This window comes from Saccharomyces cerevisiae, chromosome XVI (genome assembly GCF_000146045.2).
Source record: "Saccharomyces cerevisiae S288C chromosome XVI, complete sequence".
NCBI classification, from domain to species: domain Eukaryota; kingdom Fungi; phylum Ascomycota; class Saccharomycetes; order Saccharomycetales; family Saccharomycetaceae; genus Saccharomyces; species Saccharomyces cerevisiae.
Genome location: NC_001148.4, coordinates 163,704 through 181,119, shown reverse-complemented (window position 1 = coordinate 181,119; position 17,416 = coordinate 163,704). Strand labels below are relative to the sequence as shown.

General features: G+C 37.1%; 10 protein-coding genes and 1 non-coding gene across 11 annotated transcripts; 3 read left to right on the top strand and 8 right to left on the bottom strand.

Moving 5' to 3' along the window:
* Nucleotides 1-4: 4 nt before the first annotated feature.
* DDC1 (Ddc1p) lies at nt 5-1,843 on the bottom strand (the record flags this gene model as incomplete). The annotated part of the gene is made up of 1 exon (NM_001184008.1): nt 5-1,843. One exon carries the CDS (start codon nt 1,841-1,843, stop codon nt 5-7), a length of 1,839 nt encoding a protein of 612 aa, NP_015130.1.
* A 255-nt stretch (nt 1,844-2,098) lies between these two features.
* On the bottom strand, nt 2,099-4,897 carry APL5 (Apl5p; the record flags this gene model as incomplete). Its single annotated transcript, NM_001184009.1, has 1 exon — nt 2,099-4,897. One exon carries the CDS (start codon nt 4,895-4,897, stop codon nt 2,099-2,101), a length of 2,799 nt encoding a protein of 932 aa, NP_015129.1.
* Nucleotides 4,898-5,255: 358 nt separating this feature from the next.
* Nucleotides 5,256-6,077, bottom strand: OXR1 (Oxr1p; the record flags this gene model as incomplete). Its single annotated transcript, NM_001184010.1, has 1 exon — nt 5,256-6,077. One exon carries the CDS (start codon nt 6,075-6,077, stop codon nt 5,256-5,258), a length of 822 nt encoding a protein of 273 aa, NP_015128.1.
* Nucleotides 6,078-6,417: 340 nt separating this feature from the next.
* RPL7B (60S ribosomal protein uL30 RPL7B) lies at nt 6,418-7,968 on the bottom strand (the record flags this gene model as incomplete). Its single annotated transcript, NM_001184012.1, has 3 exons — nt 6,418-7,047; nt 7,455-7,548; nt 7,958-7,968. 3 exons carry the CDS (start codon nt 7,966-7,968, stop codon nt 6,418-6,420), a joined length of 735 nt encoding a protein of 244 aa, NP_015126.1.
* Nucleotides 7,216-7,293, bottom strand: SNR59. The gene has a single exon (NR_132266.1). It is a non-coding gene; the product is annotated as an SNR59 (small nucleolar RNA).
* A 396-nt stretch (nt 7,969-8,364) lies between the features above and the next one.
* Nucleotides 8,365-9,087, top strand: YPL199C (Smr domain-containing protein; the record flags this gene model as incomplete). The annotated part of the gene is made up of 1 exon (NM_001184013.1): nt 8,365-9,087. The coding sequence occupies one exon, from the start codon at nt 8,365-8,367 to the stop codon at nt 9,085-9,087; it is 723 nt and encodes a 240-aa protein (NP_015125.1).
* A 78-nt stretch (nt 9,088-9,165) lies between these two features.
* Nucleotides 9,166-9,636, bottom strand: CSM4 (Csm4p; the record flags this gene model as incomplete). Its single annotated transcript, NM_001184014.1, has 1 exon — nt 9,166-9,636. The coding sequence occupies one exon, from the start codon at nt 9,634-9,636 to the stop codon at nt 9,166-9,168; it is 471 nt and encodes a 156-aa protein (NP_015124.1).
* Nucleotides 9,637-9,964: 328 nt separating this feature from the next.
* On the top strand, nt 9,965-11,350 carry YIG1 (Yig1p; the record flags this gene model as incomplete). Its single annotated transcript, NM_001184015.1, has 1 exon — nt 9,965-11,350. The coding sequence occupies one exon, from the start codon at nt 9,965-9,967 to the stop codon at nt 11,348-11,350; it is 1,386 nt and encodes a 461-aa protein (NP_015123.1).
* Nucleotides 11,351-11,781: 431 nt separating this feature from the next.
* AFT2 (Aft2p) lies at nt 11,782-13,032 on the top strand (the record flags this gene model as incomplete). Its single annotated transcript, NM_001184016.1, has 1 exon — nt 11,782-13,032. The coding sequence occupies one exon, from the start codon at nt 11,782-11,784 to the stop codon at nt 13,030-13,032; it is 1,251 nt and encodes a 416-aa protein (NP_015122.1).
* Nucleotides 13,033-13,721: 689 nt separating this feature from the next.
* On the bottom strand, nt 13,722-14,864 carry TPK2 (cAMP-dependent protein kinase catalytic subunit TPK2; the record flags this gene model as incomplete). The annotated part of the gene is made up of 1 exon (NM_001184017.1): nt 13,722-14,864. The coding sequence occupies one exon, from the start codon at nt 14,862-14,864 to the stop codon at nt 13,722-13,724; it is 1,143 nt and encodes a 380-aa protein (NP_015121.1).
* Nucleotides 14,865-15,359: 495 nt separating this feature from the next.
* On the bottom strand, nt 15,360-16,844 carry HRR25 (serine/threonine protein kinase HRR25; the record flags this gene model as incomplete). Its single annotated transcript, NM_001184018.1, has 1 exon — nt 15,360-16,844. The coding sequence occupies one exon, from the start codon at nt 16,842-16,844 to the stop codon at nt 15,360-15,362; it is 1,485 nt and encodes a 494-aa protein (NP_015120.1).
* Between the last annotated feature and the right edge of the window lie 572 nt (nt 16,845-17,416).

The following is a 17,416-nucleotide window of genomic DNA, read 5'->3' as shown; positions in this document are numbered from 1 at the left end:
GGTTTTAGTCAAATATACCCCTTGGCTTTTCTACTTGTGTTAGACCCAGCCCATCTTCCATCTCTTTATTGTCCTGTTTCTTGTGATTACTTGTGTCATTCTGGGAATTCAACAGACCTTGCATATGCTTCAATTTTTCTTTCTTGAGCATTCCTTTTCTATCGATATTGCTGCATGAAACCTCATCATCTGCAGCTGGTAACGCTTTTCCCCATGTCACAGTGGTGTCTGCCCTTTTTGCAAATGTAGATTGTTGGGTGGGGTCTTCAGTTTCATTACAAATATCTGCTATGGATCTTTTTAAAGAATTGCTCTCATTACGTGGACAGGCCACTTCATGAGTCGTACCAATGTCAAAACTTTGTTCCCGATTCATGTTCATATGAACTGAACTAGCCTGCCGGAACCGCTTATCTTGTTCGTAATTCGTACTTTGGCTTTGTTCTTCCACGAATAATTTTCTTGCCGTGTTATTTCTATAGGTCTTAGCAACTGTGCTTCCATTATCAGGGGTCAGATACGACACTTTCAAAGGACTGTTTCGAGTTCCAGCCACAGAGTGTGGCAGGTTTTCTCTCTTTAAAGCAGTTTTGCTTTTTAATGGACTTTCGCAGCTTTCTTTGTTGTCTTTCAGTCCGGCCTCTTCTTTGGAGCCAGAGATTGCTGTTTTTATGAATTTTCCTTCTAAAATATCATCGTTAATGTTACTGTCAGTAACTTCAACCAATTCTAATTTTACGCCCGGTTTTTGCATTTGCATAAGAATAGGGTCCCCTGGGTGGCAAAACCATAAACTTATATTATCATTTCCGTCCTGGGTAGTCTTCCAGGATGGACCTATCGTTATGAAGTTTTTGAAGTCCTTCAATTTGAATATTATACTTTTCATATGCTCTCTACGCTTACTATGTGATCGCTTATCTTGTTTTTCATCTTCGATTGTTGTAAATAAGCAATAATGCTCAAGATCGAGCGTACTGATAGTGTTACTCATGCTTAACGCATTTCTTAAAAGGTCGTTATTTTTGCCGTAGACGGCCTTGGTGAATGCAGTTATGCTTAGCCTATGTACGTTAATTTCCAATTTTACTTCATCGGTTACATTAACATTGCAGTTGTCTAAAAAATTCTTCAATAAAGTTGAATTACAACAAATGTAATTAATCTCATCAGCAGCCGTTAACTGATTCCTTTTACGTATGTCTGATTCCACTTCTTCGTTAAATAAGGCTGATGTTAGCTCACGCTCTGTATTTGTAAAAACGTCCAATAGCTTAGGGTCCAAGGGCTCCTGTGGATTCCGATCGGAGGCAGCAGTTCCAAAAACATCCAAAAACCTCCTTTTGTACTTAAGGTTGATTATTATGGGATCGTATTTTATTGGCTGGAATTGGGGACAGTATTCTTTGACTATTAACGAATCCATTTCAATCACCACAATCAATCTATTTGCAAGTGATTCAGGACAGGTAGAAGTGTTGTTTACCGCAATTGTGAATGATTTGATGCCATCACCATCCGGCTTTCTTGATATAGTTGTTAGGTGTCTTCCATTAACACGGAAGGAGTATAACTTATGACTATTGCCGTACGTATCTTCTATAACTTGAACCCCATTTTCTCCAAATACAATCTCATGTGGTTTAAACTCATACTCCTCAAAAAAGCTTTTCTGAAACCTAACCTGACAAAGAGTAGTATCTGTCTCGTTCATTGACCAAGCAATTAACTCATTTGTTGTCACTGTAATCTTGATATCATCCTGAATTGTAGATAACACATATATCGCACGAAACCAGATATTCTGCTTCCCCGACTCGGTGATAGTTGCCTTAAATGACATATATGTCTAAGCAAAGTTATGCTGTGTTATTGTTACACTAGCAATAGTATGTCAAATAATTTTGCAAATCATCTCTGGTCTATGATTACCTTTGGCGGCCTTTGATTCATTCGCGTCATTATTAAATATGCCGTCTCTTTCGGCAAATTGAGTGCACCGCAATAATATACTATGCAGAATAAAATACTTAAATTAATTATAGTTTACGTACGTAATCGCTGTCATTGAGAATTCACGACTTCGATTTTTTTATCGTTAAATGTCAGTGCTTTGGTCTCGAAGAAATTCATTTGGTTCTGGAGAATTTTTTGCTTTCGTTTTTAGTTTGTTTTTTGACTTTGACTTTTTCCCTTTCTTCTTCTTTTTTATAACTATAACTTCTTCAGTATCACTTAAATTATCCTTTTCATCTTTTACAATAAGATTGGCCTCTAAACGACTTAATTCTAACTCGTCTTCCTTTCTAAGGTTGCCCTCTTCCTGCGATCCTCTTCCTGCGTTACTCGATTGCCCAAAATTGGAAAAATCAAAATTTTCAAGTTGAGAGTGCATTCTCAGATTAATCTTGTCCTTTTTCAAAGGATTTTGAGTTGAATGATTATCATGGGGTTTCTGGAATGCATCTTTCCTTTTGGGAGCGGCTTCGATAACAGGTTCATCGGATAAGACTTGAACCCTATTTTTCTTCTTTCCCTTCTTCTTCTTTCTGCTGATTTCAGTTGTAGATAAACTTAGAGAATTCAACGAATTATCGGTTCTATTTAATCTAATAGTTTCTGGCTTTTTATCACTACTTTCCTCCTCATTCAAGTCCAACAAATCTTTAGAGTTCTTAGTTCTTTCTTCGTCTTCTTCACCTAGATAATAAGGATTTGACATCCGTTCCTTTTCTCTCTCAATCTCAAATGGATTTTCAAAATCATCCAATTTTTCCTTTTCTTCATACGAAGTATCAGAATCATCAACGAATTTTAGTTCAACTTGCTCGTCCATTGAGATATCAGACATTAAATCACTGATGGCGTCACTTTTTTGTTCATCTAAGAGTTCATCAGCTGCCTCCTTTGTCAAAAATGGAGTTTCTAGATCAAGATTCTCATCTACTGCTAACTTCAATTGAGTCCCACGCGCAATTGGTGCGAGTTCATAGGCGTTAAAAAAACTAGGCAGGACTTCGCTCAGTAGCATTGGTAGACCTTCCGTATCCTCCTCTAAAGCCTCCAAACTTAGTCTTAAAAATTCTAAAACTTCTACGCTTCTTTCCTGGACTTCGAATGTACTCGAATAAGATAAATTTTCAAAAAATTCAATTAGCTCTTTTAACACCATTTTAATTTCAAAGCGTTTATCCTCCTGAAAGTTATTACACCAATTACTAAATACTTTAACAAGTGCTAAAATTAAAACTTCTTGTACACTATGAGAATAATAACTGATATTCTCAGTCATGATTTTTATTAAGTCGTTACCATTTTCAACTAGGGTAGAAAATTCTCCGAGACACCAAATGCATTCTCTCAATACGGTAGGCAACTGTTTGTTAATATTGTCATTTGAAATAAGCTTTATAATATTAGCAATGGTTACTTCTCTCATTGAAGGAACTTTTATCATCAAATTCCTAAACTGTTCACCAATTTTTGATCCAAGGCTTTTATCAGATATGTCTTGACAGAGCATCGCCAAGTCCATTATTACTGCATTGTACCATTCAAAGTCGTTAACACTGGAATAGTTGTCAGCTGAACAAATCGATATAATGACGTTCACCATTTTTATCTTGTAATTTTCTGGAATTATTATGGGAATTCTCTTTGATTTTTCGTATACGATGCTTCCAGTTTGTAGGATAACCACATCTTCATCTACAAATTGCTTCATCAATGTTTGGACAATTGCCTTTAAGTTATCCTCATCAACAATACCTTCAACCAATTCAATTGCTTTTGATCTTATAGAAACGTCGACATCGGAGAGTAAGCGTATAATCAGTTGGTCGAACCGAGAAATAAAATCAGTATTGATTTTGCCGATCTTGTAAAACAATATGCAGCTAATATATCTCAAATTTGGATCCTGAGAATCACAAAATGTGTGCAATCTTTCCAGGCATGCCATTGCTGTTTCAAAATCATCTTCTTCTAGCATATTCCCCTTGACAATACAGTTGACAGATTCATAGATCACAGAAGTTGCAACAGTACTCTCCATCAGTTCTAAAATTTTCGGCAATAACTTGGCTCTCAATTTCGGTTCCACTTGTGATAAGTTGGTGAATAACTTCAATAATCTAATGATTATCCAGTTATTGTCAATGGTAACTAATATCTCGTATAATAAAGGTGAAAGCTGGATGAATGGTTGGGGGTTTTTTTTTGATAGCTCGCAAATAACACTGACAGCGGCAGAAACCACAGATATATCATCATCGTCTAGCTTTGAAACAAACTTATCAAAATTATCTCTCAAAGCCTCTGGATATTGCAGAAAAACTTTAAATAGTGCGGTAATGGCCTTCTTTCTTATGTACGGTCTTGTGCTGTTTAGCATAGTGAACAAATCATCAGCTATATCTCTTGCTAATGAGGGTGTAATTATAGTGGAAAGACCACTTAAAGCAATGCCAACTTTAACAACATCATTGTTTCCGTCATACTTTAAGTCTTTTTTCAACAAGTTAGTTGCAAGCATCAAAATGTCAGAATCTTTGTAAAAAGATTGTGATGCAGCCAAATACCCCACACGTTTTTGTTGAAGTTTATTACTGCTCATAACCTCTAAGATATGAAAGTTGCACCAAGCCATGTCAAAACCGTACATCTCTAAATAGGTCAATTTAAGAACGGCATTGGTCTTAGAATTTAGATCTGGAGAGTTCACTTCTTCCCGGCATTCACTTAATACTTGTTTAAAGAATTGATCCAGTTTTTCTGGTGTTTCGTTGTGAGACCTAATACCCTTAATCAAATCCTTTAGTGATTTCTCAAAGAAAAACCCAAAAGGACGTAACCTTTGCCGAATATCCTCCGCCCCAGGTGCATATAAAGAGGTCATGACAATATGTTATGCTCTTCTGGTTGTGGCAACTGCCTTTCCCACTTCAGGTATGTTCGTATCTTCATTTTCTTTTTTTTTTCACATTGGGAGATTGCAAGGTTGTTTTTCCCAGCCTGCATACAATGATTTAATGAAGAAAATGAAAAAGAGCATTTCAATAAATGATAGTTTGTATTAAAATATTTTTCTTTTCCTATTTATTTCGTCACTCATAAAACACATGCAAGTATTAGGACCGTATTTTCTAGTTTTTCTTACTGAGGATACGGTTTAGGCTATTTAAAGGAGTGTTTCTCGTTTACAATCATGAGGTTCTCATTCATAAATACATAGTATGATATTTAAATAGATGACACTATCCTACACGCCATACTTCCAAAGCTACTATAGAAAATTTTTTGCCCTCCTTACTCAAAACTTCATTGCCATATGTTTGACAAGGGTTTGAAACACCATGGAGTAGGCCGTCATCGCATAAAAGACCATAATGACCATCACCTGCACCCATTGAAAGAAATTCAGATGTACAGTATATAGCAAATTCGTTAACTCCAGTGTAAGGATAACCTGAAAACCTCCATCTCTCCTCTTTATCCCCTTCCTCCTTACCTTCTTTACCTTCTTGCTCAGATTCTTCTTTTTCGGATATATTAACATCAGGTACTTTATCCAGCTTCCATAGAAAACATTCCCCGTTTCCTGTGTATTGCCTATGTTCGTTAGGATGAAAAGCTTCGTTGCTGTAAGCTCCAAAGATTCCGTTTTTACGATCCTTTATTACTAATACATACCCCACTCTTCTAAATTCCTTGCTATCTGGAGCAACGTTACTATACAGGGAGTGTAATGAAGACCCATGTTGCTCAAGGCTATATAGAAGGTTCCATTCGGTGTACAACTGTATCCTCGTGGGCATTAATGTTCTTATTTCATCGCACATTTCAGGAGTAAGAAGTTTATTTTTAGTTGAGGGCAAGTAGCCATTCAATCTCACCGGTGGTAGAGAGCCCTCCTCAACTATAGTTCTCTCGGATGTCGTTTTATTTCGAAAGGGGTTATGGGAATCTTTTAATTGAGGTGAAGATTCACTTGCCGTTGTGTAAGCAGTGGAATCAGAAGAATCTGTGCCTGCAATGGAACGTTTAATCTTGAATATAGCATCCTTGACTCCAAACATTGTCGCTCCTCACTGAATAATGAATGGCTGGAAATCAGTTGTCAAATTGAATAATTTAGGAGGCAAAAAAGCACTTCGTTTATTGTTTCCTTCTTTTTTATAACAGGCTTTCATACTGCCATTGTTGAAAGTATATCCGTGATCGAACCGCGCGGAACTAACTACAGGGATACTCCTATGTGAGATTCTCTAGCTGTACGTGAGTGAAAACTCAACTACGTATAGAAGCAAAGCAATATGCGCTATTGTTCCAGTCAATTATTCTATTACGAGTCCGGTCATATATATGAAGAGAAATATTATTTATTATACATTGAGATTATTGCCACACGGAATAATGTTAGTTCATAGCCTTAACCAATTTATTGATGAATTCTTCACGGTTACCGAAAGAACCACCTTGGATGAAATGCTTGAACTTTCTTGGGACACCCCAACCACCAGATGGGTTGGACAACTTGAATGGCCACAAAAAGTTGTTAGCTTGCTTGAAGTGTGGACCAACAGTGATGATTTCGTGAATCAAATCGTCAATGGACAAGATACCATACTTACCCAAGTTGGCTTCGATGATAGCATTGTCGGACAATGGAACTCTTTGCTTGTTGATCTTACCGAAACCTCTCTTGTAGACCAATTGTCTAATAGTAGAGTAGGATGGGTAACCGTAAGCAACGTATGGTTCAATCAACTTCAATAGTTCCAAAGTAGCCTTGGTAACTTTGACGAATGTACCAGAGTTGATTCTTGTCAATCTTAGCAATTGTAGAACCTTTCTTGGCTTAGGTGGAATCTTGTTAATACCCTTGATTCTGACAACGAAGACCAACTTGTGTTGAGCTTCGACGTAGTAGGAACCAGCAGCCTTGGCATCACGCTTAGCTTGAATGATGTTTCTTTCAGCAGTTTCGTATTCCTTTTGGTAAGCGGCGTTTCTTTCCAAAATAATAGCTCTTTTTTCCTTGTTAGCCTAAAATAATATTCATCAAGAATTTTTGATTAATGTTAGTAAGATCAGTACTTTTGGTTTTAACGTCATTCCAATTTAGTGAAAAATATGCACGATAAAACTTTCTAAGAAAACTTAACTCAATCTTGCAGATTCTTGGCATATTCTCACTCTTGCATTTTCTTTACTAGTCAGCCGAAAGATGGTGATTAAACGACAGCATTGTCAAAGACTAGTCGAGAATAAGGAATAGTTTTCATCATTAAGAAAGAAAAAAAACGTTGCAAAAAGTGAAAATTGTTCGCGACTAACAAATGCCAAGGAAATGTAAAACCGAGAAAAGATCTCTTTAACAAAGTATTATATTTTTGTGAACTCACTGTAAAAGGAATGATATAATATCTTTCAAACATGGTAAATGAACATACGGCTTTACGGGCAGCTCTCTCTGCAGCAATTTGTTCTGCAGTCTTTTGTTGAGCTTTAGTCTTCTTCAATTGAGATTCAGGAGTCAAGATTTTTCTATTCAAAAATGAAAAAAATGTTAGCAAAGAAGTCATATTAAGAACAAAGATTCAGTTACATCGAATTGAAAACACCACTTTTCATTCGATGGAAGGGAGATGCAGAGACATGCTGGAAATATCTATCAATGAAATTATCGGTGTATTACAAGTAATAGATACTAACAAACAATGCCTTTGTTCATTAAAAATGAAAATCCCCTACGAAAGGTACTTGAAGAAGATAAACTACTTCAAGTGCTTCTTTTTATAATTAGGTTCGATCACCATAGGTTATTGTAAAAAAACACGTTTTGAATGTGCGTTAACTTTTCCTGAAGTATTATCAATTTGGGTACTTCAAATTCAGATGTAACCGACAACAAACTAGTTACCAAATAAGGTCGTATTTGTAGTTTTTGACATACTCAGTGGACATTATGACGTTGATGGAGATTTGTAATATGGGTCTACTTACTCTACAAACGAGGAAGATTTAAGCCTCTATTGAAAAAGCAATAGGAAGAGCTCTGAAATATTTCACTTTTATATACTTTTCAAGTGCGCGTGTGGGTACCTCAACTGTAATACATAAGAATATACGGTAAAACTGAGAAAATAATCTGCGAACTGAAATAATTTCAGAAATGTACGGATTTAGTTGCCAGTTCCTTTCTGGATCCATTATGCGCCGGAAAAAAGTGGATTTATTAAAACATTTTAAAATGGAGCGGCTTAATGAAAAGGTAAAGCCTTTCGAGGAAAACGACAAAAAGCAACCATGTTTTTACGCAACCATGAGTCAGTTTGAAGCTAAAGCGCCGCACTTAAAACTATGAAAGGAACAGGTGGAGTAGTAGTCGGAACTCAGAATCCTGTAAGGGACTACAATCATAGCACTGATGAAGAGTATCAAAGATTGAGAAGATTAGCAGATGAAGCGTATAAGAAAAGAGACCAACTCAGCCATGAATCGCAAACCGCTTATCAACAAGGTGACAAGAAGCTAGCTCATGAACTAAGCGAGAAAAGTAAGGCACAACTGAAAACCGCTGAAGATTTTAACATGCAAGCGGCAGAATATGTGTTTGTAGAGAACAATGCTGATTCTTCCAGTAATGAAATTGACTTACATGGATTATACGTAAAAGAGGCCCTATTTATTCTCCAAAAAAGAATCAAATTCGCTATTGATCATAATGAACCACAACTGAACGTTATTGTTGGAAAAGGGTTGCATTCTCAAAACGGTATAGCGAAACTCAAACCGTCAATTGAGGAGTTCTGTGCTAAGCATGGTATCAGAAACCATTTGGAAAAAGGAAATTCAGGAGTCTTGGTGCTTGAGTTGCAAGGTGTGCAAATGCAGATGGATGGCCCCGCAGTGAATGCCCCCACTAATCAGTACAATGCACAACCACATCCTCAATATAACAACAATGGAGGACAGCCTCAAGGTCAAGCTCAGAATTATAATAACAGTGGCAATGACAACAAAGATAGTACTTTGACTAGTATATTCAAAATCTTTTGTAATTGTATACAAAGTTTGGCGTGAGGATAAATAGAGAATAATCCTAAGACTGTATTTTTTTTATAGTAATAAATGCGAAATCATTAGCCACTTATTGAAAGTTTAAACTTCTATCGATACCCACAAAAATACTAAAGAAATAAAAAAAACTATTATCAATGAATTTAGTTCCGCGATGACGAATTTAAGGTGTGAACACACCTCATCGCTCAAATATATAGGAAATGATGATAGCTGTGGTCTACTTTTCAATACAGAAATAATCAGGTTATTTTCGCTCAACTGTTTGTTATAATCATCTACCAGGCTTTGAAAGGTTTCCCTGTCATGTGTCTCTTGTGCCACGAAATTTTGCGTTGTGCAAAATAACTGGCTTTCCAAAAAGGCAATCATTTCTTTCCATTTCATCACTTCATTAGTTATAAAAAGGAGTTCCCATTGCAGGAGAAAATAATCATTGTTTATTGTCGCTAATTTTCTTTCCAATAACGATAACTGCAGTTTCCATTTCCAGGTCGCCAATTGGTTGGACAACGTTGATGTTACCTTCCTTGTTATGGAACCATCCATCATTTTCTAGTTCTTCTTCTGCAATATTGCCTTTTGGGAAGAAGGATCGAAAGTAGCCATTTGCAGACACGTTTTTACTATATTTACTGTATCTTCGATTGCGCGGCTAAAGTTGCCATATTATTATTATATTGCAGCTCAACCCCGCATTTCCGGAGTTTTCTTTTTTTTTATTTGGGGTAATTTGGAGGTCGGCGGCTATTGGTGGGCCGGAAATGGTGACACACTTGTAATATATAAGGAGGAAATCCTACATGTGTATAAGCGAAATCACAAGGATAATAATGTATTGCTAAACACCCTCAAGAAAGAAAATAATCATAACGAAATCATGGGTATACCTATGCAAATATACCAGGATGGGAAGGGGGTGCAATTTTACCACACGAGATATCAGAACGTATTTGACGAACGGGCGAGCAAGTATGGCAACTACACGGTGAATAATGATTACCCACAGCTTCCAGATACGATAAAGGAACATATCGACCAGCTTACCTTTAGCAATGTCGGAGAGGATGGTGGAGATGTTGGAAACTATTCTGAAGAAGACGATGATGGTGACGAAGAAAAGGAACTTGAAGATGTTTTTCGAAGTAACCGTGGGTTGGAATTTGTACGGATTAATAACTATTTTACTACCCACGATTTACAAAGTTTCAAAAGTTTTAGAAATTTCAATAGCAAGTACTGGATTTTTTATTCTAATCAAGCAGAGGACAAAAAATTACTGCTGTATGACTTTAACGGCCAACATTTGATTTTTATTAAGCAGCAATTTTACGGGCAGTTGAATTTACTGCTATCGGACGCAATAATATGTATGGACTGCAATTTTGGTTATAATTCAAACACCATTCAAATTTTAGTTGGATTTCAGAATGGAAAGTTGTTAAAGCTAAACTGCGACTTGAACGGAAACGTAAACAATCACTTGCTTTTGAAGGATCCTTCAACTTCCTCTCATCAAAGCCACCTATCTATATTAAATGTCTGGGCAGGTTTGTTGCCACATTTCGTTGTTTCTTTTAGTTTGAAAGATGGGCTGCTAATAACTTCTTTAGATCACCAACAAAGCAATGGAAGTTTTCAAAGTTTCCATACCAACATTGATTTGCCTGTAGATCTACGCACGACCACAAATGTCAAGTCCGTTTTAAATTTCCCTCAGTTTACTTTATACAAAGGAAATGATATGATTTTCCACTGCAAGAATCTATTAGGATCGGATGCTTCCACGCTAAACAAGGAAATAAACTTTATGCTTAAAATAGACGAAGACGTTCAAAAGATCGACTATCTTCTTAAAACGAATCACATTTTACTCGAAACCAACATGAGATATCTGTCCATTCCAACAAGAGACCCCATAGAGAATTCAAATTCTTCTCCACCCGTCTCAGACAGCGAGGTTTATCCAATATTTTACAAGACACAAGAACTTCATGTCCATGCTTCAGGAACAGGACGTCAGATAGCAAACAATGGGAAGTATATTTTTATAACCGAGCAACATCTCTACGGAACAGCGTTATCGGTATACAAGTACTCTATATCTTTCAAACGGTGGCTGTTCGTGGGCTACTCAGACATTAGGGCCAAATACGGTATAAGGAGTGTCAAAGATCTCTTTGTTGGTAACTGTCCCTCTGTAAATAGCCCAGTGCTGACAATTCTTACTGATGACAATAACATTCAAACAATTCTTCTTAAATAAAGGTTAAGGAAATGTAAATAAAAAAAATAACAGTGACATTAATTTGTATATATCTCAACTTCTTCACTTTAACCTGTCTGAGCTGTTTGGTTTTGAACTGGAAGCACGTTTCTCATTTTATTGAACGATACCAGAGCCATTCATTATTCGATTGACGGTAAGCGGTATTGTGCGAAAAGCAAAGGGAAAAAATAGAAAGAACAAAAAAAAGAAAGAAAAAAGCACCGTAAAAAAAAAAATCGTTTCGTGGGCCGAGATCGGTAAAGTGGCTTTCTTTTAGTCAGAATTGATTTTCTTTTGATTAAGGCAAAAACTGTGCAAATTAAACTGATGGACCTATACATAATAGTGAACACGACTCATTCAAAAAATTTGTTGTAGTGACCAGAAACTCTGGCGCAAATTAATCAAGAGAAAGCGACCCCCAAGAAATGAAAGCAAAGTCGATGAAGAGCATAATATCTGTGCCAATATCAGTGTCTAAAACAGGGAAAATGAAGTTAACAGCATCTCCCGATAATCTAGCATCTATGATGTCTAAAGACCAAAATAAACTTATTCATTTAGACCCAGTTCCGTCTTTTGAGGACAGGCACGAGATTAAACCGTGGCTACAGAAAATATTCTATCCTCAAGGAATAGATATAGTCATCGAAAGATCAGATAGTAGCAAAGTTACTTTTAAGTGTAGGTCAGTACGATCGAAAGTAGGGTTGAACCCTAAATCCAAAGGTTCCTCTTCAAGATCCCATGCATGTCCATTTAGAATTAGAGCAGCCTACTCTGTGCGGTTACAGAAGTGGAACGTGGTTGTTATGAATAACATACATTCACATGAGCTGAGATTTGATTTGATTACTAAAACGGATGACTATAAAAAGTTTAAGGAAAATCTTCGTCAGAAGAACGACGAAAAAGCCATCAAAACATTTGATGAATTAGAATATAAAGCAAGTCTAAACTTACCACTCGTCACACCAATTATTTCTTGTGACTGTGGGTTAACCAAGGAAATTGAAGCTTTCAATAACATTTTTCTCCCACTATCAAACCCCCCTTTGACGTCTAAAAAAAATTTGCTCAAAACAAATAAAAACTCCGTTTCTAAAATAAAATCCAGACAGATGGATAATTCGAAACCTAGGCCAAGGTTGAAAACGAAGTTGGATGCGGATCTACATGATACCGGATTTTTAGACAATTTCAAAACGCGGAATTCCTGTGTAAAGATAGAGAAAGAAGATTCTTTAACGAACTTAAACGAAATTGATTTTACGAACATGTTTTGCAACGACAATTTCATCCAAAATTACAACCAAGGCCTGATGGAACTTTTGACAGAACCTACACCAGGTCCTTCGTCCTCTTCTTGTATACTTCCTTCAACACCAACGAGGCCCTTGTCACAAAGCAAAATGGATATAGCCCTGTCAGAATCAACAACATCTTCACCAAATTTTATGGAAACAGACGCTCCTTATGGAGATGAGATCATTAAAGTTTCCAAAGATACCAAAAGCAACGCACCAACTGCTGATACAGATATTGCTACGAACTTAGGCAAAGAGAGAAACGAAAATTTTGGCATGTTAAACTACAACTACGAAGCGTTGCTTCATTTCAACGATGAGCATTTTAATGAATTAAATTCTATTGACCCAGCCTTAATATCAAAATATTAATTATTTAGTTTTCAACTCATTAAAACGGTATCACGTTTAAATATGTGACAAGATCTGATGGACATGAATAATGGTGATATCAGCACCATCGAGGGATTTTGGACCTTAGACTTTTTAAAGCTACGGAGGACTTAAAGCATGTCGATACAAATAAGATATATCATGGCTTCATGCGCTCAAAAGTTTTATTCTTCAAGTTTGTTGATTATAATATGGTTCACGTGCGCTTCATCTTTTCATAGGTAATGCACCGCAACATTCAATTATCTAAAAAACTTTCAGGCGTGCCGGTCCCCTAATTTTTGCACTGAGATCATGAGATCAGTAAGTAAAAGCTCATATAGGAAATAATCATATAGAAAAAAGCAGAGGAATGATATTCGAACATTTTCTATACATCACCCCTCCTATTTTTAGATGAATCTCTAAGATCTAAATGCCCTCAACTTAAATATGATATTGAATTAAAATGAATTGTAGTATAGAAGATATTTAGGGCAACGCTTGTTCTTCTCATCTCTTTTTCTTTTTTTACAATATGAACTAGCTTAAAACAGACCACAAATAAGGCATCCGTTAGGTAAAATATAAAGAAAGTGCGCCAGATTTTGGTGGAGGAAAAAAGAGAAAGGAAAAGGAGTGAGAGAAAGTACTTGAAAATTGTTTTTGTGTTTTTTGGTTCATGGAACTTAGAAATCTTGAAAGTATTCAGCATATGGATCATCGCCTTGAATACCATAATCTAGCTGCTCCTCGGGATATTGATCGAATAAAGACGTGTCACCGATACCTGATGTGATAGGAGGCTCGTATGGAGTTTCAATATCCTTTGCTAACAATCTTTCCCATACAACTTCACTAAACCATGGGTGAGCTTTGATGTCCCTGGAACCGCTTTGTAAATTACCGATTCTTCTTGTCAAATCTGCAGTGATCAGTTTGCTTAGTAGATCCACGACGTCGGGATGAAAATATGGTGGATATACTACTTTACCTTGTAAAATCTTTTCATACGTCTTCATTGGAGTAGTATCGTAAAAGGGTGTATAACCAGCTAACATTTCGTAGATTAGAACACCTAGAGACCACCAATCCACCGACTTATTATATGGCTTTGTGGTAATAACTTCAGGAGCAATGTAATCAGGAGTCCCACAAAGCGTCCATGTGACAGTTTGTACCTCTTTGGCGAACCCAAAATCGGTTATTTTAATGTGGCCATTTCTATCCAGCAAGATATTTTCTGGCTTTAAATCCCTGTAGATGATATTATGAGCATGCAAGTACTCTAATGCCAGTATGACTTCCGCAGCGTAAAATTTTGCTACAGGATTAGGAAATCTTTGTGACTTTCTCAGTAACGAGAAAAGTTCACCACCTTCGATATAATCCATCACCATAAAGATATTCCTAGCATCTTGAAACGTACCCCACATTCTAATCAGAAACGGATGCTCCACAAGCTTTAGCATACGTCGTTCGTCATTGGTATGTTCAACCTGTTTCATCTTGACAACTTGTTGTTTCTTTAAAACTTTTATAGCATAATACCGACCATTGTGAACAGAGCGCACCAAATGAACCCTACCAAAAGATCCAGTACCAAGCGTTCTCATAATCTGGAAGTCATGTAGTGTATATTTGCCTTTGGATACGAGAGATTTCTGGGGCAACTGAGACGTCAGCAGTTGTTGATGCTGACGCTGCTGTTGTTGTTGTTGTCGCTGCTGTAAATCATGATGCGGTTGTAGGACGCCTTGCCCGTAAGTATTAACATTTTGCTGCTGGATTGTTTGACCAACTGGCTGAGCCCTTTCTGCAACGAATTCCATACCGACAATTTTCAACAGTATGTGAGTTAACCTGAGTGAAGCTGCTGTTTGTGCCGGCTGTATATTTGCACAAACTTCCTTGGTATTCCGTCGTTATCGTCTCGTGATTGTTTCCTAATCAGACACTATAAGGCAAGTTAATTATCGAAAATACGAATTGATGCTGTCTTCTCAGAGGCCCTCCTTTAAAACCGTCCAATATTCGTGATTGATCTTCGATCGTTAGCCCTTTATTACATAAAAAAAAAACAAATTGGCCAAGAGGTGCTCCGCTCCCCCTTAATTTCCTTCCCGAAGAAAAAAATGCATAAAAAAAGTGGTTCTTTTAGCTATCATCTTTTTAGGTAAGAAGGCCAGAATTGTATATATTAACTCGATATGGAATTGTGTGTACGTATATGTAAATAATAATAATAATATATATATATATATGTGTGTGTGTATGTCTATATATACATATGTTTATTTTTGTGCGTTTTGAGCAATATATGTTGCTTACAACCAAATTGACTGGCCAGCTGGTTTATCTTGAGGCGGCTGTTGTGGATTAGATCTCATTTGTGGAGGTACAGATGCTTGATTAGTATTAAAATTATTGCTGTTTATTTGTGGGGGATACTGAGTAGCCCTGGTTGTAGCCATCGGAACTTGCTGCTGTTGCTCCTGAGAATCTCTTTGTTGCTGCTGTAGTAACGGTTCAGGATAATAATTTGGTCTTTGGCCATTTGGTTGCTGCTGTAGCTGTTGGGGCTGTGGTTGTGGCTGCGAACTTTGGACCTGCTGCTGCGGCTGCTGTTGTCTCAAGTTTTCCATACCTTTATCTAGTGCGTTCAATAATTCCTCTGGTAAAGAAGAGGCTGCATTATTATTCAAGATAGTTTGTTGTTTGATCTCTTCTGGTGAAGGATTATGTTTGTCTTCATTCTTGTAATAGTGGAAATGGGTGGGGAATTTCTTCATGGCTAACAGTTTAATCTTGTTGAAAGTTTCAGACTTGTTGTCTGTGCTGTTACTTGCACTTGCTGCATTGCTATTTGCGTTCAAATCACCTTTTTCGATGAGGAGGTCCCTTTGCTTCTCCACCATCGCCTTTGTGTAACGCAACATTGTCCAATCGAACAAGTGGTCGTTGTGATACTCTAGTTTAATACTCAGATCTTTAAACAGCCTTGCCAAGAACAAATAATCTGGCTTCTCATCGAATTTCAAATTCTTACAGTAAGCCATATATTCTTGAAACTCTAATGGTAAACCTGAACATAGAGTTTCCACGCTAACGTTTAATTTCTTTTCCATGATACGATCATACTTTTGTTTCTTGGTGGTTGCTTTCAAACCCTGCCATGGCAAAGAACCCTTACAAAAATAGATCAAGACATAACCTAGTGATTCTAAGTCATCTCTTCTACTTTGCTCTATTCCAAGATGCGTATTGACACTTGCATAACGAGCTGTACCTGTCAAGGACTTGTTCTCCCTGTAAGGAATATGACGATGTGTGTTGAAATCTCGGTATTTCTTTGATAGACCGAAATCAATAACATGAACGGTGCTACCACGGCGTCCTACCCCCATTAAAAAGTTGTCTGGTTTGATATCTCTATGAATGAACGACCTTCCATGTATATACTGAATACGGCAAAACATTTGCAAAGCCAGCATGATAACCGTCTTAAAGGAGAACCTTCTGTGACAGTAGTTGAATAAATCTTCCAAAGATGGGCCTAGAAGATCGATGACCATAGCATTATATTCACCCTCTCTGCCAAACCATCTGATGAACGGGATTCCCACACCACCGCTTAAGTATCTGTAGACGCGGGACTCATAGTCCAATTGAGGATGTCTGGACCTGATCGATTCCAGCTTGATGGCTACTTCTTCACCACTAATTAAGTTCGTGCCGTGGTAAATGTCACCAAAGGAACCACTCCCAATCTTCCTGCCAATACGAAATTTCCTTCCTACTCTTAAGTCCATCTCTTTTTAATGTATCCTTTCTATAAATATATCTTTTCTTTTTGGTTTTTTTTTTTGGTCGAATATGTCGTAACTTTTCGACTTTTTTTATCCTTGAAGTCTGGAAATATTTTTCTAAGTACCCAACAGAGGTTTAAAGATGCTACTAAGATGTGTTTTCACCACCAAATGCTTTCCTCGAGTGTCGAACCTTTCTTCTCTTTGTATTTCAACCACGTTCCATATATGTGGTCGTGTTTCAACTTTTTTTCTTCGTCTCCTTTTCCTCGTTGCACCAAAAATTCTCCAGAAAAAAAGAAATTCAAACGTGGGCTGCCTATTAGTAGTAAATACACAGACGGGAAGAAGCGTTGAAACAAAGCGAGAGTTGCAGTAACTCTTCACAGTGGTATATGATTGCCACGAAATAATCGTCGATCCAGTGGTAGTTATTCGTATATAGGAGCCTTTTATAGCAATTAGATGGTATCCATTTTGTGGTACTGTTGCGGGTAATCTGCATCACGTGACTATAACCTCTTTTAATTATATCTCTTTATACGCATGCCGTATCGAGGACAATACCGAATTGG